The sequence below is a fragment of the Typopeltis vanoorti genome, chromosome 10, assembly GCF_054136105.1.
Source record: "Typopeltis vanoorti isolate ZY-2024b chromosome 10, IOZ_Tvanoo_1.0, whole genome shotgun sequence".
Classification (NCBI taxonomy): Eukaryota; Metazoa; Arthropoda; class Arachnida; order Uropygi; family Thelyphonidae; genus Typopeltis; species Typopeltis vanoorti.
Genome location: NC_143558.1, coordinates 20,030,906 through 20,052,723, shown reverse-complemented (window position 1 = coordinate 20,052,723; position 21,818 = coordinate 20,030,906). Strand labels below are relative to the sequence as shown.

Here is a 21,818-nt window from a genome sequence, read left to right as displayed (position 1 = left end):
TACGAGACCGTACTACTTACCTCCCCATTGAATATAATCCGACCAACTCTCAGATTAGAACTATCCACAGACTCCTTAAGAAGGTCACTTCTTGGCCTGTGGAAGTCACCAACAAACTTAAACCTTATAACTCTAGACCCCCCCGATTATATGGACTCCCAAAAATACATAAACAAAATGTGCCATTGCGTCCCATAGTGGATGGCATTGATTCCCCCACATATAAATTAGCCAAACATTTAGCCAAAACGCTCACACACTACACTGGCAACACACCATCACACATAAAAAACTCAGCCCACTTTAAAGCCAGTATAGAAAACCTCACACTCCAACACACTGACATAATGGTCAGTTTTGACGTCTCCTCCCTATTCACTAATGTCCCACTCAAAGAAACCCTTGAGCTCATCCAAGCCAAGTTTCCTCCCGATATCTCAGCCCTATTTCAGTTCACAATGAACTCAGGCTATTTCGTTTGGCAAGGAAAGTTCTACAAACAGATAGAGGGGACAGCCATGGGTTCACCACTTTCCCCACCCTTGGCCAATTTCTTTATGGAGACATTTGAAGAGAAAGCCTTAAACTCCGCCCCACAAAAACCCACTATTTGGCTTCGTTATGTGGATGATGTGTTTGCTATTTGGCCACATGGCTCAGACACACTCCACTCCTTCCTAACACACTTAAACAACCAACATTCCAGAATCCAGTTCACCTTAGAAAAAGAGGAAAACAACACCCTCCCCTTCCTAGACACTTCAATCACCCGCCAGCTTGATGGATCTTTGGTTTTCTCTGTTTACAGAAAACCCACCCACACTGGCAGATACATTCACCAGCAATCCCCCCCCTCACAACAATATAGGGTGATAAAAACACTATATAACAGGGCAAAATTAATCTGCTCAGATGACAAGGCCCTGACTATTGAACTAAACCACATCCTCAACACTTTCTTAGCCAATGGCTATAACCCCAAGAAAATCCAAAAAATACTAAAACCTAATAACCACAACCCCCCCCCCCTCCACAATAAAGACTACACCAAGTCTATCACTATCCCCTACATCCAGGGCACCTCTGAAAAAATAACTAATATCCTCAAAAAATATGACCTTACTTCCTGTTACAGACCATATAAAAAGTTGGCATCCCTTATCCGCTCTACCAAAGACCAACCACTTCCCCTAGACCTACCTGGTGTATACCAGGTCCCTTGCAGCTGCAAATTGTCCTACTTTGGCCAAACAGGCAGAACAACAAATATCAGGATTTCAGAACACCAAGACTACATCCGGTTTCACCAGTACAGCCGCTCTGGGTTGGCAGACCATGCCTTAGATACCCACCATAAAATTCGTTGGAAGAAAACAAAAATAATCCATCGCAGCAAGTTTAAATACGAAAGATTGTTCAAAGAATCTTCAGCAGCTCTAAAAAACGTTCCTAACCTCAACAAATTTGGGTGCATGAAACTGCCCCAAATTTGGGAGACTTTCATTATGAGAACTTCAGCCCAACGGCCAAGACTACCAAATTAGCCCGCAAGAGGGCACCATTAGGACTTTAGGAACAGAATTAGTTTATTACTTTCTTCCTCATTTGCTTTGTTAGTTCCTTAGTGCACATACCATATCTTTATGTTCCCGAAGATGGCAATGTGACATTGCCGAAATATAGAAGTGATTCATTAAAGTATCTTTAATTAATATACTTCATATGCGTTGTGAATTCCGTAAATTAATTACCACTAAATTAGCTGTATACAAGACAGTGTTCAAACCATAAGTTTTAAAAGAGGTATACCATGAGTAGACATATCGATACAAAATAAATAACGGAAAAAACTCACGTAGAAAGATTATTTAATAGTATAATTTTCGCCTGTGTGTCACAGGCATCTTCAGTACATTAAGCTCAAAATTAAACACTAACTGACAATTCCAAAAAGCACCACCTAAGTAGCTGGTGTACGATAAAAAGGTCAATAACTTTCCTAAAAAAAAAAAAAAATTAATACAATAAAAAGTTAGGAAAGATTAGCTGATTTGTGAAGTACTATCTCCCATAAAGGGGATAGACGTAAGCCGTCGGATCTGTTTAAGGTAGGAGAATGAAGTAGAGTTTCACATGTTTCTTTATGAAGGCGTTCCATGAGAAACTGACTTTTGTGAAGAACTCTTGTCTTTCTCCAATGAAATCTGTGTCTAGTGAAGATGGCATGTTCAGAAAGTCCAGACTTTTCAGATTTAAAGTATTCAATATAAGATTGGTGTTCTTCTAGCGAATAGAGGACAAGCTTCCACATCTTAATCATCCAGGTGTCTACCAGATTCCGTGCTCTTGTGGATTATCTTATTTTGGACAAACGGGAAGATCTGAATACTTTAAACCTGAAAAGTCTGGACTTTCTGAACATGCCATCTTCACTAGACGCAGAGTTCTTTGGAGAAAGACAGGAGTTCTTCACAAAAGTCAGTTTCTCATGGAATGTGCCTTTATAAAGAAACATGTGAAACTCTACTTCATTCTCCTAACTTAAACAGATCCGACGGCTTACATCTATCCCCTTTATGGGAGATAGTACTTTACAAATCAGCTAATCTTTCCTAACTTTTTATTGTATTAATTTTTTTTTTTTTTTTTTTTTAGGAAAGTTATTGACCTTTTTAGTTATCTTACACCAGCTACTTAAGTGGCACTTTTTGGAATTGTCAGTTAGTGTTTAATTTTGAGCTTAATGTACTGAAGATGCCTGTGGCACACAGGCGAAAATTATACTGTAAAATAATCTTTCTACGTGAGTTTTTTCCGTTATTTATTTTGTATTGAGTGTTCAAACCAGTTTTAACTTATGGATCTGAGAGCTGGGTGAGAAGTAAAACACTTGACCAAAGACTAGAGACCGCAGATATGAGAGTCCTGAGAAAGATTTTAGGCGTGAGCAGATGGCATCAATGGCAATATCATATTAAAAACGAGGATATTAGGAAAAAACTTGACATTGTCAACATCCAGGAATGTGTTAGCAGAGCTAATCTCAGGTGGTATGGTCACTTAAACCGAATGGGCAAAGAAAGATTAGCAAAACAAGTATTCTCTGCCAGGTTGGTAGGAAAATGACCCAGAGGAAGACCAAGATATAGGTGGATTGATACGGTACAAAGTGCCTTAGACCAGTACTTCCCAAACTTCTGGATGCCAGGGCCCCCTTTGGAAAAATTAAAATATTTCAAGGCCCTCTCTCAAAAAAAAATCGTAATATAGACATATGTTATTATAATATTTATTGTATTTATATTCAATACAAAACATACACAGCGAATATTGCAAAAATAAAATGCAAATATTACATTTTTAGTATCTTAAGTACACATTTGACATGGCAAAATAACTTATATTTTTATCATCATCATCAAATTCCTGCCATGTACCCTCAAGGGGTGTACAGAGCTTCTGACCTAATGTCCAATCCTCACCTTCTCGTGGTGCACCCTGTTGGGTATCTACTTTGATACTGAACGAACGAGGATGAGCTGGCAATTTGGGATTTAGCCGACCAAATTGTATTCTTATTGGTTAAACCAAAATAAAAAATGATGGTACAACATTATATTTTTATATAGATAGATATATTGTTATTGTACATTTGCAGTACAAGCACATGAAACGTAAAACGATTAGTAATAAAGAAAGAAAGAATTAAAAACACGAAAGAAGTTTAATAAGAATTTAATGTTATGGATGTTTCAATACTGCTACACAAAAAGTCAGGTGAAATATTTGAAACTGCAATTCTTAGATTTCTGCTTTGAAATGAAACTTATATGAATAAGCATATATTTACTTAAATATAAAGAGCCATTCGGCTTCATTTGGGCGATTTATTTACTAGAGCATATATTTACTAATATTCATTAAACGCCGAAATACGCAGGAAGCAAAATTTGTGAACCCGCACCAATGTATGATTTTTTCCCATTAAAATATAAAAAATAACAAAAAAATAATAAAAATTAAATACGTTTCTTTTAAGATAAAAAAAAATACTTAGTCTTTAAACATTTTCAATTTGTTTCCATTATTTCACGGCCCCACTCAACAAAACCTATGGCCCCCAAGGAGGCCGTGCCCCACAGTTTGGGAAGCGCTGCCTTAGACGATAGAAATATAAGATCTGATAATGTTGGAGTCTTGACAAGTAACAGACTGATTTGAAGAAAATTGTTGATAGGAAGTTAGTAATGATGTAATTTTTTTCATGTAGTACTATCATATCCTGTACACCCCTTGAGGGTACATGGCATGAATTTGATGATGATGATATTTTGGGAAGTTTTATGCAACCATATTTATTCAAATTAGGCTGATTTTTAAGAGCAGTCGCAGATTCTAAAAATTGTCTTTCTCTTCTAAATTTACTTTGAGCTGCATCCAAAGCATGGTCTGCAAGGCCAGATTGATCATAAACATGACTGCAGATGTATTTTTTATCTTCTTCCATGTGGATGGTAGCTGATTTTCTGTCTGTCCATAGTAGATCAACTTGCAGGTACAAATAACTCTATATACAGCTGGAAGTTTGTATTTAGCTAGTTTTAAGTGGTGCAAAAATTGTATTTCTTTAAGATTTTGATCGCCAAACTAAATGCTACACAATCTTTTATATCGTTTTCTAATTTTGATAATAAATCCACATTTATTTCTGAAATTCGACGTTCAATTGTATGTCGTCAGGTAGGAATGTTGGTAATTAACTTTAAAAGTTTTGAATTATTAGGGTCCAGTGACTCAATTGTATCAAGAATGTTTTGCTTAATAAATTCCCCTTCAGTATAAAGCCGTTTTGCACATGCGATGTTCCATGATATTTTAAAACTAGCCTCTATTACAGTTTTAGATTCTTCAGTAAATTTTGTCATGATGTTAATTTGGTTATTAACTGAAGATTTCAACGATTTAAGCTTTTTAATTCAGATTTCAGATTTTTCTGGATATTGAGACGAAAACTCGCGATGCAATTTTTCATAATGACGTTTTAAATTCCCTACTTTGAAATTGCTCACTGTTGAACTATAGATGAGGCAAAAAGCTTTACCATTTTTCTCAATAAAAGCATAGTCTTCTTCCCATTCTTCCTTAAAATTTCTATGTTCGTCGATGTATTTCCGCTTCTGTTTATTTTCAAGAGTCATGCTGCAAAATATTCTATAATAAAATATTAATATTTAAATCATTTGCAATTTAAATATTATCTTTTTATTAATATAAGTACGAAATTCAGTAATGTATCTTTTTAAATTTTCTGACAAGGTGATATAAATATAACTGCATTGCTGAACAGCATATAAACAGCAAATTTCATCAAGCCACTCAAAAACATTGACCAATCGAGCAGCAAAATACAGCTTATTAGGGATGGCAAACAAACATCGATGATTTTTTAGAGAAAAACATCGATTTTTTTTCTCTTTTTTTGACTTTGCCGCAAGTTTTTTTAAATTATCATCATCATTCAGAAAAACTTTATTAGGTGATTGCCCCATGTCTGCTAGAAAATTAAGAAAAATTATAAATATTCTAGAATTTGTTAGTTGAGCTGCAATAAAACTTATCGATATTTTTAGTTTACCAGAAGAGCGAGTCAGTTTGACATCAAGAAAAGGCAAGGAATTGACTCGCTCTTCTGGTAAACTAAAAATATCGATATATAGAAAGCCCACACATACCAACAGATATCTGCACAGTCAGTCCCATCGTTTCCCTCCTCATAAGCTTGGAATAATTTCCACCTTGGGATATAGAGCCCATTCTCTTCTTGATGACCCAAATGAACTTACAGAAATAAACCATCTGAAAACTTCTTTCGAAGTTAATGGATATTCCAAGAAAATCATTGACAAATTCCTTCTTAATCCTCCTAGACATCACTCAGAAGAAACAAATAGATTCAAAGGCAATATATCTATTCCTTACATAAGTACTGTTTCACATAAATTAGCAAAAGTTCTAAGAAAATACAATATCAGAACCTTGTTCACTCCACTTCCAAAGATCCGTTCCTTAATTAGCCACCCAAAACCTTGTCATCATCAATTCAAATACCCTGGTGTATATAAAATATTATGTGATTGTGATATTCCTTATTTTGGGCAGGCAGACAAATCTGTCGAAATGCGTATGGAAGAACACGAGAGACATTACTTACAAGAGACAGCGAGCGAGTGCATTATCAAGTCATATCCTTTTCTCGGCTAATCCTAATGATGATAACCAAAGTCACAGAGTCTGCTGGGAAAAATCTACTAACATCTTCCGTTGCAGTGACGAAGTAGAGAGAAAAATTGTGGAATCTAGAGAAATCATCTTCAATCCTGTTCATCTAAATAACAACTTAAGCTACAACCTCCCAGATAGTCATTCAGCTGTAATCATGTACTGGCATTCATGTGACACAGCAAGCATGCACTCTCCCAACAATGCAACAAACGAAAGAACAGCTTCAAATACAACTACAACGTTTTCATGCTAATTATGTATAAAGACTGTCTATGTTGTTCATAGTCTTTTAACCCTCAATGTTTAGTGTTTTTTCTTCTTTTATGAAGTCACCTGAAGAAGGCTGTTACAGGCCGAAACTAGTAGTGTGTTTATATTAAAACCTTTTTACTTAAATCTCGGTTCTAGTCAATGATCATTCTGTCATATATAACTTTAAAATGAATAATCAACTACATGTGCAATTAATTAAAATATTTAGATTAATTATTAATTAATAAGCACTCATGCAGTGCTGAAGATATATAAGAGCATTAAGAATAAACATTACTTATCACATAAATGTCAACAGCATCCTAATGTATACAATACTCTAAATATATAAAACTAAATTAAGTAAATTAAGACTAAAACAATTTATAATGATATGGCTATTTTGTTTTGTTTTTTTTAAAAATAAGCTTATCTGTTCAGAGCAATCTTAACCACAATCTTTCCCAATCTGCCATTTAGCAGCCATTCACTCATAGCAGCTCTTGAAAGTTATTGAATGTTATTATGAGCTTAGATATAATAGGTGAAATTGTTATAAAAGCTTTTTTTTTAAAGTACTTTATCAATTCCAATCATTAGCAATGAAAATTTGAGGAGAATTATGTAACGATAAATATAGGAAGGATAAATGATAGATATATATATATATATTCGATACTTGAAAAAAATGATGAATTAACTGGACTGTCTATCAGGGTTTTATGGTTTTATTGCACTTTGGTGAGAATTCTGGAAGTCAGAAGTAGATAAAGTGCGTGAAAATAGGTTTTATTTATTGGCTTTGTTATGCTGCATAATTGATGTACAGTTGACTTTCAGTATAGCAAATGTTATAACAAAATTGATCAACAAACTACTAAAAAGTACTAACTGAAGCTCTGTATGTACAGTGCTGTGCTAAAAAAAAAAAAAAAAAAAAAAATTTCACCATAGCAAACTATTCATTAAAATTATTCCTGTGATTTCTAGTGAGTCAGCTGTGGTAATATTTTAAATGCATGTGTCCATATTCATAGCTGGATAATTCAGAATTTTCTTTACATATTAGGTTTGTTAACTGGAGTCGTTGTGGATTCAGGAGATGGAGTAACCCACATATGTCCAGTTTATGAAGGTTTTGCCCTTCCACATCTGACTCGAAGGCTTGATATAGCTGGTAGGAATATCACAAGATATCTAATTAAGGTATTTATCGAATAACTTTGTATAAGAGCATATAACTAAAAAGTTTCTTAAAATAACTATTATGCGTATATTGTTTTTTTTAAAAAAAATTGTGTAATATGTATAATATTCTTTGACTGATTGTATAATATTCATGAATGAAGGAAAGTTCATTATATGCATTATTAGTGTTCATTAGACTCTGTGAATCCATTATTACATATTCCATGTCCATACTGATTTCCACTTATTTTAAAGATGCTATTGAAGAAGGCGAACATATCATAATAACCTGCCAGATCCATTTTATAAATATGTGATTGCAATTTCACCCTCAGTGATGTCTGTTTCCATCTTTAATCACTATTTATCTCCCTTGTCCCAATTACATATTCTTTGATGATTTTCATCTTAAAGGATGACATTTGTTACATATGTTTGCTTTCATATTCCATGTTAGCATAAAATCCTCTTTTTGATCTTCTTAGGCTAAATCTGTTTCATTTTATCAAATTTAATCTCTCTCTATGTTCACTAGCTATTTTGTATATTATATAGTATAGTATATTGTATATTAGTGAGAATTTTTTGTGCTTAATGGAAAGCAAGTTCCAAGGAGAAAGATGGAATCTGCAGTAAAGTTCCTTTTATTGGAAATGCATTTGGAGCTGCTCAATTAAATGTAATTCTATTGCCAGAGCAATTATTCTTCATGCTTGCTTCAGCAAAATGAGGAGAAGATATATTAAGGAAATCTGCTTACTGGAAGACATATACTAGTATAATAGTCAGATGAGATCTTCAAATTTCATTATATTTAGAATTTGAAATTTAAAAGGAATTTGAAAGGTGAGACTGAATGAATGAGTGAGCAGAAATAAATAAAATAAAGTAAGATAAATAGGACAGCAATAAATTAATGCTGTAAGGGAAACTCCATATGTCAAGTGAAACTACAGAACTTTTAGCTGAATGTTACATTCAAGTTTTGTATGGTGTTTGATATTATCTGTTAGAACTGAATTTAATTTTGACAGTCGATAATGAGAATTTTTTCCATAGCTCATATTATACATATACATATATATATATACATTCGTATGGGATTGACGGTCTGTTGATCAGTACCACAGTCACATGTTGACGCAGGCCCCACTTGTACATCATGGTAGCGCATCTGGCATGGCATGTCCTCAGGCGGTTGAGTGTGTTCCATTGCCATTTGGGCAGGTGTCAAAGCCAGGGGCATCTGTTGTGTGGGTCTGCAATGAGGTGTCAATTTTTTATTGTTGAGGTAAGCCAGTGATTCTTCCATTCAGTTTCAAGAGAATATGTATCTGGTTGCTGATTTTTCCAGATCGGGTTGCAGGACTTTAAGCAAAAAAAAAAAAGTGGTAGATTTTGGAGGTCCTCATGGATGGGTAAGTTATTATTTCCCATACATTTCATCCACTCTCTGTTAACAGCAGCTTTCCTCCTTATATCTGGTGGTATGATGTTAGAGGGTGTTGGTAGCCACTCAACAGGTGTAGACTTTATGCGACCTGTGATGATTCTCATGGTATTGTTAAGTTGCATGTCGACCTTGCTGACATGATGACTCGAATACCACACAGGAGCACAGTATTCTGCACAGGAGTACATTATGGCATGGGCAACAGATTGTAAAGTGTTAGCTCCTGCCTCCCCAGCCAGAACATACAAGCTTCCTGATGATATTATTCCTAGTTTTTAGTTTTTGGCAGACATTTTCCAGGTTTTTTTAAAGGTTAAAGAATGATCTAAGTTTCAGATCCATGTTTGGTCTCTAGAGCAGGATTTCTGGATCTGGTAAAAAAAATAAAGTACCAAAAAAATATATAAAATCAATAAATATATATATAAAAAAATCCTTAACAACTCACAGTACGAATGTTGTATCATCATCAATTTCCTGATATTTACCCTCAATGAGTTTTTAGACTACTATGACGGCACTACATGATTATGGTTACATTATTATTAATCTCCTATCAACAATTTTCCTACAAATTAGTCTATTCTAAGCACTAAAATTTTATCATATCTAACATTCTGTACTTCGAAGGCACTTCTAACTGAATCAATCCACCTAGACCTTAATCTTTCTCTGGGTCTCTTTTCTGCCATCTTGGCATCAAACATATCTTTTGCTAACCTTTCTTCACCCGTTCTATTTAAGTGGCCATATACTACCTTAGATTAGCTCTATTTACAAATTGTTGAATAATACTAATAAGGTCAAGTTCCTTCCTAATATCTTCAATTTTAATATAATTCTGCCATTGATGTCATCACTTCACTCCCATAATTTTTCTTAGAACCTTCATATCTGTGGTCTCTATTCTTTGATCAAGTGCATTATTTCTAACCCAACTCTCAGATCCATAACTTAAAACAGGTTTAAACACTGTCTTGTATACTGCTAGTTCAGTGTTTTGGCTAATTTCTCTCTTATTCCATATAAATATTCATCCAGCTACCCACCATACCAGCTTTGTTTATTCTGTTGTCTATTTCTAGATTTATCTTGCTATCTTCACTAAAAACTGTACCTAAATAGATGAAATATTTTACTTGTTGTATAGCCTCTCCATTCAGAATGCGGTTCATCATCATCAAATTCCTGTCATTTACCCTCTATGGGTGTACAGAATGGTACTACATGAACATCATTACTAACTTCTTATCTACAATTTTCCCCCAAATCAATCTGTTACCAGATTCCAATATTATCAGGTCTTATATTTCTTCTTCTAAGGCACTTTTTATGTATCAATCCACCTATGTCTAATCTTTCCTCTCCCATTCTGTTTAAGTGACCACCTGAGATTTGCTCTGCTAATGCATTCCTGGATGCTGACAATATCGAGTTCTTTCCTAATATCCTCGTTTTTAAAATGCTATTGTCATTGATGCCATCTGTACATGCCTGTATTCTTTCTCAGGACTCTCATATCAGCAGTCTCTAGTCTTTGGTCAAGTGTTTTACTTCTAATCCAGCTCTCACATTCATAAGTTAAAATTAGTTTGAACACTGTCTTGTATACAGCTAATTTAGTGTTTTGGCTAATTTCTCTCTTATTCCATATAAATTTATTCAGTTGACTGTCTACCATACCAGCTTTGTTGATTCTATCATCTATTTCCATATTTAATTTACCATCTTCACTAAAAATCGTGCCTAAGTAGCTGAAATGTTTTACTTGTTCCACAGGTTCTCCATTCACAACACAGTTGACATTTTCATTGCTTCTGCTTATTTTCATTGTCTTTGTCTTTTTTATTGCTGACCTTCATACCATATCTATTGCAACAGTTATTCAATTTAGTCAGGGAATCTTGCAGACTTGTAGCGGATTTATTTAGAAGTATAACATCATATGCATAAAGCAAAGAGCTGACATTAATATCTTCCATTTTGATATCATGTTTAATACCACTTTCCTTCATAATATGATCCATACAGATAATGAATAACAGAGGGGATAATGTACATCCTTGTCTGACACCAGATTTAACATTAAACCATCTTCCTGTTCTTCTTCAATTCTAACTGCTGACTTACAACTCAAATAAAAACTAAGTGTTGCTTGATATAATGCCCCACTGATCCTGACAGCCTCTATTTGGTCTGAATCCAGATTGTTCTTCACCAAGATTTTCTTCCACTTTCTTCCACAATCCTTCTCAACCGTTTCTCAAGTATACTTGCATAAATCTTACCAGGAACACTCAGTAGAGAAATACCTCTGTAATTCTCGCATTCAGTTTTATTTCCAGTTTTATATATGGGTACTCTGAGAGCTCTACTCCAATCATCGGGAATTCCTCTCTGTTCAGGCCTTCTGAACTATTCAATGCAGCCACTGTACCCCTGCCATTCCACATTTCACATCTTTGATGGCTTTTTCTACTACAAGCATGGATATGTATTCCTGACTTGCATGCCTGGTCAGCGTTTTTTATAATAGTGCTGTCATCACTGCTTGTTTCAGTTAGCAATTTTTCAAAGTAATTACTCCATACTTCAAGGATATCTTTTCTCAAGTTTTCTTGTCATCTTTATCATCTCTAATTCCTTTTACTTTCTTCCATTTTTGCGCTTGTTCAAAAACTTCCAGAATATCTTTCCACCTTCTTGATATTTATTTTCTATGTTCTTACCAAAGTCTTCCCATGACTTTTGGTTAGCCAGTTTTACACAGTGTATAGCTTTCTTACATTTGTCTCTGTATTCTCTAAGTGCACAAGCTTACTTATTTCCTGGAACTTTTGGTATGCTTTCTTCTTTTCCTTCACTGCCTCTTTAATTTCCTTTGTTCTGATTTTTCTGTCCTTTCAGACAACCTCACCACATGCCTCTGTGGCTGAATCAATCAGTGTTTTCTTCAAGGCTTGCCACTGAATCTCCAAGGTTTGCTTGCTATTCTCAAACTCTTTCATTTTTCTTCAATAATGTTTATGTATTTTAGTTCACATCTGAGATCTGTTCAACTTTTATTTGCTTTAAAACTTTCTTACATGTTCTTCTTTTCAATATGAAATTCAGTTTCATCCTGCTCAAGACTGAATGGTGATCACTTCCAATTTCAAATCCTCTGTACACACTCTAGTGTCCTGCACCACAGAGAAAACATCACCATCAACAATAGCATAATCAATGAGACTTTTCTTATTCCTTGCCTCTTCTCTCCATGTGAATTTGTACACATTTTTATGTTGGAACATGGTGTTAGTAATAACCAGTCCATGTCCTGAGCAGAAATCCAACAGGTATTTGCCATTATTATTAGCTTTGCTCCTTTCTCCAAATTTTCCCAAAATGTTTTTGTATGTCTGACAATCATTTTCTACTCTGCTGTTTAGATCCTCAACAAGAACCAACTTTTCCTTTTTCATTGTGTCAGTTACTTTCTCTAAAGCCTCAAATAATTCCTCCACTTCTACCTTAGTTGAACCTTCTGTGACACCGTAGGCACAAATTAGTCTCATTGTCCAGTTCCCCATTCTCATATTTGTCCACATCACTCTACTTGAGACTGCCTGCCATTCAAGAAGATTAGCCTCAAATCCTCTATATTCAACACAAATCATATTTTGTGTTGATTACTATGGCTACGCCTTCTTTTCCTTGATTTTCATTCCCTGAATATAACATTTTGTATTTATTGCTCAGAAAGATCTCACCAGCTTTGTCTTTTTTTGTTTCAGTTCACTCCTCTTATGTCGATCTAGTACTTATCCAATTCCTCACAAGCTCCATTTCTTTGCCATTCAGGCTTCTTGTGGTGATAGTACTGATCTTGAAGTCTGGTGATGTTAGGTTGGGGTATGTTTTAGGATTTGTTCTAGTAGCTGACTTTTTGCTGTTTGCCCTTTTTCCCTGGCAAAAACAACGGGAGCCTTGTTTAACTGGGTGACGCCCCAGCCAGCATGATTCTCTCATGTTGTACATGACAGAATTCGTTCAGTATCCAGGTAGATACCTAACAGGGTGCACCACGAGAGGGTGAGGATTGGACATTAGGTTAGAAGCCCTGGTCATTTCTTCTCATTCCTTTAAATGCTATGTGGAGATCTTCTGTCAGTTATACAGCTTTGATCCAGTTCATGTGTTCAATGTTTCTGCCTGTTTTCATAGTTTTGGTCTTTTTAATTGCTGATTTTCACACCAAATTTGTTACAGCTGTTATTCAGTTTATGAGAGAATCCTGGAGACTTAGACGAAATGTATTTAGAAGTACATCATCTGCATAAATCAAAGAGCTAAGTTTGATATCTCCAATTCTAATATTAGGTTTAATGCCACTTTCTTTCATAATGTGATCCATATAGATGATGAATAAGAGTGAATAATGTACATCCTGGTCTTATACCTGATTTTACATCAAACCATTTTCTTGTATGTCCTTCAATTCTAACTGCTGACTGACAACTTAAATATAGACTATGTATTGCTCTGTATAATATTCCATTCACCCCATATAATTGTAGTGTTTCTAAAAGCTTTTCTCTGGGTGCCTTGTCATGCCTTTTCCAGATCTGCAAAACTTAAGTACAGAACCTTGTCATATTCCCATGATTTCTCAAGTATTTATTGTAAGGTGAAAATCTGTTCTTGATGACCTATATTTGGCCTGAATCCAGCTTGTTCTTCTCCAGGTTTCTCTTCCATAATCTTTCTCACCCTCTTTTCAAGTATGTTTTCATAAATCTTACCTGGAACACTCAGTAGAGAAATTGTCATATTCAGCTTTATTCCCTTTTTTTATATAGATGGGAATTATTAGGACTCTACTCCAATCTTCTGGAATTTGACCTTTTCGACCATGCCCTCTGAATTACAGTGTAACCACTGCAAATTTCTATGCCTCCATATTTGAGCATTTCTAGTTGAATATCAGCTACTCCAGCTGCCTTTCTCCATTTCAAGTTTTTGATGGCTTTTTCTACCTCCAGTATTCCTCTTGAAAATGTTCTACTGTGGTTCTGTCGCTGCTTCTTTCGTTTAACAGTCTTTCAAAGTAATTACTCCAGACATCTAGGATATCCTTATCTTCATTTTTCATGTCACCTTTATCATCTTTGATTCCTTTTACAGTACTCTTTTCTCCATTTCTAAGTTTTTTGAGTTATCTCCAAAACTTTTTGCCACCTTCCTGATACTTATTTTCTTGATTTTTACCACAGTCTTCTCATGACTTATTTAGTTACTTTTACACACAGCTTCTCTCTCTCTCTCTCTTACATTTTTCTCTGTATTCTTTTATGGCATCTGCCAACTTTATTTGCTAGGAACGTTTGATATGCTTTCTTCTTTTCCATAACTGCTTCTTTAGTTTTTTGTGTTCACTATGTGGTTCTTATATTTCTGTGTTTGCAGACAACCTCACCACACACCTCCCTAGCTGAATCAGTCAGTCTTCTCCAGAGTTGGCCCCTGAGACTCCAAGGTTTGGTTCTTGTTTTCAAATTTTCATCAATAATGTTTGTATATTCAAGTCTACAGTTCACCTATAAAAGCTGCCCAACTTTAATTATTTTTAAAACTTCCTTACATACTGTTCTTTTCAATGTAATATCCATTTTTATCCTGCTCAGCACTAAGTAATATTGAGGCTTGTTTGTAGCATATGTTTACAAATGAAGTATATTTTTACAAATAAGCCTTTCATGGGCGGGAGCCACATTAAAAATAATAATAATACAAACCTGAAAGGATGTGTGCTTTGCATTATGTGAAACTAAGACAATTAATGTGCGGTCATTATCCTCTATATACAAGCAGCTTAGTCATGGAGAAACTTTACATACAAACTTTGTTTGCTTACACTTGGATAAAGGATTAAACAAGAATATAATTTCTTAGCATGTGTAATTTGATTTATAACCAAGGGAAAAAGTTTCTACAACCAGCTGGGTTCTGTAAGGCTTGCTTGGACTACTGTTGTTTAATTTATACATAAATGATATAGGAAATGATTTGAGGGGTAATATTCATTTGTTTGCTAATGATGCAAAACTAGCTAATCAAGGCAGTGTACAGAGCTGGCAGAATGTTTTATATAGGCTGTTACAATATGGGCAAAGGATAACTTTTACCAGTTTAATGTCTAAAAGTTATTCCACATTTTCCATGAAGTTTGAAAAACTGCATAGAACTGTAATGTAAACAAATAATTTTTTAAACAAAAAATAAGAAAAAAAACACTTGATAAGATGGAGGAAAGCCTGGTTTCTTTACAAATTCTGGTTTAGATCAGAGAGACTATTTCTAGAAGCAACACAAGTTCCACAAAATCTGATTAACTGCAACAGAATGGACGGTGTGATTTTAAACAGGTTTTGGCTTACTCCTACCTACCGAGCAGCTTTAACAACAGGAATCATCATGAAGAGAGCCACTGTTCCGCTCTACTCACGTGACTGTCCTTGTTATCCAGTTTAGTTTGTCTTCATTGATTGTGTAATGTTAAATTGCTTCTGATAATGCTAACTTAAGCTAGCAAAATGTCAGCTGTAAACAATTAATTTAAGCTAGTAAATTATTTGTTTACATTCCAGTTCTACGTAGTTTTATATTCCAAACACTCTGACATGTCTGAAAGTCATGCATTTGGGAATGAAAAGATTACACACTGTATACCATATTGAGGGAACTATACTGCAGGAAATTGATGAAGCTAGAGAGTTGGAGGGAGGGGGGGGGTAGGAAGCCGAAGTTCAGAGGGCATATTGCTAAGGTAAACAAGGTAGTTCATAGGATTACTTGGTTATTAAAGAACCCACTAACAAACAGAAATAAGGAAATTATCATTCTTCTTTACAAAGCCTTGATCTGACCACATCTGTAATTACTCTGCTCAAATCTTGTAATCTGGGTTCTTGAGGATGAGGAAGTGATGGAGATGGGGGGGGGTCTAGAGGTGAGCCACCAAAGTTGTTATTGGTCTGTGGAATGCTCCCAATTCCAGTAGATTGTCTATGGGTTGCAAAAGTTGGTTGATAGGTGGAAAAGAGGGGGTTTTGATAGAAACATTTAAGTTACTGAAAGTGTTTTAATAGGATTGATGCCAACAAAATATTTCAGCACTTAGCTACAGGGGCAAAACAAGGGATCATCCATGGAAATTGAGTAAGTGTGTAGATAGCACAGATATAAGGACTAGATTTTATACTTGGAGAGTGGTGAATGAGTGGAATGAGTTATCTGGATCTGTTAGTGCTTTGTCACTCAGTTCAAGGAGGGGTGTGATAAATACTGTACTGTTAGGAACTTATCACCTCTTCACTTTCTCTGTAGTTTAAAGTTTGTTTCATCAGTTTTCTCTGTGAGTCGAGAAACTTCTGTATGTTGTAAAGAATGATATACAGAGCCAGTATGTTATATCATGTTAAAAAAAAAATTGTTCACTCACTTCTCATACTTTCAAAAAACTTGTTAAAGATCTATGTGTGTGTGTCTGTGTAGGTACGAGGTGGTATCAAAAAGTTTCAAGACTAGCTATGTTTACGAGAAATTATTTTATTTATCTACGTTTACACACTATCACCTTCAAAATAGTCCCCTTGCATATCAATACAGTGCTCCCAGCTTTCTTGCCACTTCTGGAATGTGTCCTGGAAGTCTTCTTTTCGAAGCATGTCAAGCACATTCTGCGATTCGTGCTAGATCCCCGCAGTGGTGTCAAAACGGTGACCTTTGAGCTGGATCTTCATCTTCAGGAAGAGGGCGAAGTCTGCAGGAGCCAAATCTGGCGAGAAACTCACATGTGAGGAGAACTCAGTGACAGGGTGCATTGTCTTCGTGGAGCATCCAGTTTTTCGCGCACCACAGATCTGGTCGCTTTTGCCGAATGTCCTCCCTCAGATGCCTAAAAACCTGGGTAGAACTTGCTATTGTCAGTCTGGCCCCTGAGGACGAATTCTCGATGCACAATGCCGCAAATGTCGGTAAAAACAATGAGCATGTACTTGGTCGAGCTGCGGACCTGCCTCGCCTTTTTCGGTCATGGAGATGATGGGCTCTTCCACTGTGAAGACTGTTGCTTCGTCTCAGGGTCGTACCCGTACACCCAACTTTCATCACTGGTAGTGATCCTCGACAAGAACATGCTGACGGAGTTCTTGGCAGACTTCGACGCGGTGTTCCTTCTGCTCCTGGGTCAGCAGCCTGGGGACGAACTTAGCAGCAACACGCCGCATGTTCAAATCACATGTGAGGATTGCGTGGACTGCTCCGTATGACACACGTACAATGGCAGCAATGTTGTGGGGTGTTCTCCAATGATCCTCATGCGCAGGTTGCCGAATGGTTTCAACATTTTTGGGGGTTGAGCTTGTTGAAGATCTTCCTGGTCTCTCATCGTCTTCCAGCGATGTTCTTCCGCTCTTGAAGCACACGTGCCACTTAAAACACCTCGAATGACTCATTGCAGCATCGCCGTAAACTTGCCGAATCATGTCAAACATCTCTGTGGCAGATTTGCCCAGTTTAATGCAGAATTTCACGTTTACTCTTTGTTCTAACTTGCTATCCATGATGAAATCGCAGATGTGGTAACGCAGGTGGTCAGAACAGCATCAGTTGCACAGCTCCCGATGTACACAGGACAATGTCTTTTGGCACACTGACTTATGAAAGTAGGTGCTCCCTGTGACTGTGTGTGCAGCCTTGTTCTGCTATCTGTTGGCATGTTACAAACCTAGTCTCGAAATTTTTTGATACCGCCTCGTATAAACATTTAGCTTTATTTGTCCATTTACTTACATAATTAGTAAAAATATTTTACTGCCATAAGCGTAAAATAAACTATAGCTATTTCTGAAGAGGGGCATTTTTTATTTTTATTTTGTAGCTCTTACTTTTACGTGGGTATGCTTTCAACCATTCAGCAGATTTTGAAACAGTCAGAATGATAAAAGAGAAATTGTGTTATATTGGTTACAATATTGAACAAGAGCAAAAGTTGGCACTGGAAACCACTTTCTTGGTTGAGCCATATACTGTAAGTATATCAGGAGTTATTAATTTTTTTAAGGTGAAAAAATCCAATTTTTGATGTATTTTTTGGTTCATTGAAACTTTTAAAATAAATTCATGAATAATTAAATTCATAAATTTCATAAATAAATTACAAATGTATCAACCAAATATATAAGTTTTTTGTTGATTTTTTTTTTTAATTTTCATAAATAGTGTGTAGTAATTTTTGTTTTAATAATTTCATTTAAATATGCTAGGCTATTGCTTTATCCTAAAATTATGGTTACAAAAGCTAATCTGGATGAGTCCTTGGCTTGTAACTATCACATATTATTAGTATTGTTATGTGTTACTACACTTCCAGCAAATCTACATCTTACATGGGATAGTTTACAAAGAAACATGCCATTAAATCGGGAGAAGAGTGGAATTTTTAAAGCACTGCAAATTATGTTAATATAATGCCTATATAGATAAAAACCAGAGGAGCAGTGAAGTTAGTAAAAGCCTGTTGTAACAGTGTGGTAGAAAATTTATCTGGATTGACATAAGTGCACAGAGCTTAAGATATATACAGATTCAGGGTTTTCCTCCTTCAAAGTAAGCCTTTTTGTAGTAGTACACTTGGCTCATAGTTGGAGATATGCATTGCAATATTGTTGAAAAATATCTTTCAGTTTTGTTTAATGGTCTCAGTTATAAAATTGTGGCCTTTCAAAATTTTGTTGATTTTCTAAAACAAAACAGAACAAATAAAATCCCTGAAATGAGTCATATTCAGTGAAAATTCAAGTTGATATATTATACAGTTGACTCATTTTAAGAGACCTTATGGGAATTACAGAAATTGTTTATTATAATACGAGGGTGGTCTGAAAAGTTCTCAACCATAGATGGCAACACTATCAGCAAGATTTTTTTTTTCTAAGTTTGGACATCTATCATAAGCATCCATGTGAATTTGTAAGTCATTCTATCAAGTAGTTAGTTTTATACAGCAGTCTAAAGCAAAAGTGTTGTCTGTGTCCATGAAGGGATAAAATTGAGTATCATGCGGTTATAAAAATTCTTGGTAAAAGAAGGTCTAACGGCAAAAGAAATTCATTTGAAGTTCATAAAAGTTTAAGGGCACTCTTCTCCTGCTTTTTCGACAATTAAGAAATGGACTGCTGAGTTTAAACGTGGCCATACTAGCCTTGAAGATGATCCACGTGAAGGACATCCAAAAAGTGTTACAACACCAGAAATCATTGATCAAGTGCCCAATGTGGTATTGGATGACCGGTGAGTCAAAGTGCATGAAACTGCTGAGACTATAGGCATTTCAAAAGAACCTGTAGGATATATTTTGCATGAAGAATTGCAAATGAAAAAGCTTTGTGCAAGATGGGTGCCGCGCTTGCAGATCAAAAGTGCTCACGTATGAAAATCTCTGAACAGTGCTTAGAGCATTTTAATAAGAAGAAAACTGATTTTGTCCATCGATTTATTACTATGGATGAGACTTGGATTCACCATTACACACCAGAATCCGAACAGTGGACAGAAGCCGATTGTTCAGCGCCAAAGAAGAAAAATGTATATCCTAGTTTACGTTGTAATTTCCTTAAATTATTTAGTAAAAAATGCATAACCAACATCTAAGCCTTTCCACGATAACAAAGAAGAAAAAGTCGATTCTATCAGCAGGAAAGGTCATGGCATCTGTGTTTTGGGATTTGAAAAGGGTAAAATAATAACCAGGTAATATTATTCTGATCTTTTAACCAGACTAGATGAAAAAATTCGTAAGAAAAGACCTGGTTTGCAGAAGAAAAAAAAATGATCTTTCATCAGGACAATGCACCTGCCCACAAAGGTGTTTTGGCAATGGAAAAATTAAGGGATCTGTACTATGAATTGTTGGAACATCCACCCCAGCTTTGGCTCCCTCTGACTATCTCTTCCCAAAACTAAAACTCTTTGCTGGTCAGTGTTTTTCTTCAAATCAAGAGGTGATTGGCTGTAGAGGGGTATTTTGCAGATCTTACTGAGAACCACTACAGGGACGGGATAATGGCACTGGAGCATCGTTGGAATAAATGTATTAGTCTTAAGGGAGATTATGTTGAAAAATAAAAATAATTTTGAAATTATAAATTTGTTTTTTTTTTTCATTGTTAGGCCAAGAACTTTTCAGACCACCCTCATAGTAGACAGCTTGCTATAATGAAATATCTTTAGCATTGTGCCTGTGGTATTCACTGCAGTGAGAGTCAAACGGACTTGTAATGTTTTTTCAGGTGCCAAATATCTGCCACCTTTAACCCCCCAACCTGCTACGACGTCTATAGACGTCGAGCCAAATCTGGATACAAAGCTCTAAAACCCATTGAATAACATGGATAAGAAGTGCAATTTGGTGTCACTATTTCATCCACATTGGCTGGTAGGGAGGTTAAACTTAGTCATCATCATCAGTTTCCTGATATGTACTCTCAAAGGGGATACAGGTCATGACAGTACTACTTGATTACCTTGATGGACCTGTGATTTCAGTCAGGATTTTTCCATAACTGCAGCTTGTAAAGAGTTCAGCTATTCCTGTCTTGAGCCTTTCTTCTCCATTTTTTTGGTTTTCCCACCTTAAGGCCAGTCTAACAGGTTTCTTTTTGGTATCTCTGGGATACCAATTTGTTACTCTGACTGTCCATCTGTTGTCCCTTGTTCTGCCCGAGATGTTCTGCCCATCTACTTTTGCTGTTTGTAGATTGCTTTTATTATATCTTTGAGTCCAGACTTCTTCCTGATTTCTATGTGTCTTATGTGATCTGTTTTATTTATATTGCAATTCCTCTTTCTATTGCATGTTGAGTTGTTATTAAGCGTTGGTCTTCTTTTAAAGTTGTGTTCCATGTTTCACTGCCATAAGTTAATGCTGGTAGGATGTGACTATTGAAAAGATGGGCTCTTATTTCTATATCTATGTTTTGGTTGGTAATTGTTGGTTTTATTTTGTTAAAGGCCATCCAAGCAGCCCCTTTTCTCTTTGCCATTTCATTTGATATGTCATTATTCGTTTTTATGGACTGTCCGGGGTAGATGTAATCTTCAACTTTTTCAGTGGTGTGGGATTCTAGAGCGATTGTATAATCTTGACAGTATTTGTTTTTCATCCATCTTGTTTTGTCCAGATATATTTCCAATCCAATTTTTTGGCAGTTTTGGCTTATGTCATTCAGCATTGATTCTAAGAGTTCAGGAGAGTGAGATATTAATACCACATTGTCGGAAAATAATAGAATTAACATTTCACATCATTTATTCCACCTTTCATGTCAGTTTCATGGGGTAAGGATTGATTTTTTTTTTTTTTTTAAATTTTGTATGAACTGTAGCCATTAGAAAGGAAGGGTGATGTATATGGTTGAGTTCTATTCAGAGAGAGGCTTCACTGAAATAAATGTAGTATGCTCTGTTCATTAGCATTTTAATGATTCCATATTATTCAGAGGGGGGGTATGAAAGTCTGTGAATATATCTGCCTGCTTGTATGGGTTTCCTGTATACTGTGAAGAAGAGGTAACCATTAGGAAGATGTGTTACTAACATG

General features: G+C 35.6%; 1 protein-coding gene across 1 annotated transcript in view; it reads left to right on the top strand.

The window, feature by feature from the left end:
- Positions 1-21,818, top strand: part of Arp2 (Actin-related protein 2) — a 119,422-nt gene that overhangs the window by 50,519 nt on the left and 47,085 nt on the right. The window contains exons 5-6 of the mRNA XM_090399715.1: positions 7,604-7,740; positions 18,099-18,248. Of these exons, the coding sequence (XP_090255841.1) occupies positions 7,604-7,740; positions 18,099-18,248 (287 nt within the window). The remainder of the gene's footprint in view (positions 1-7,603; positions 7,741-18,098; positions 18,249-21,818) is intronic.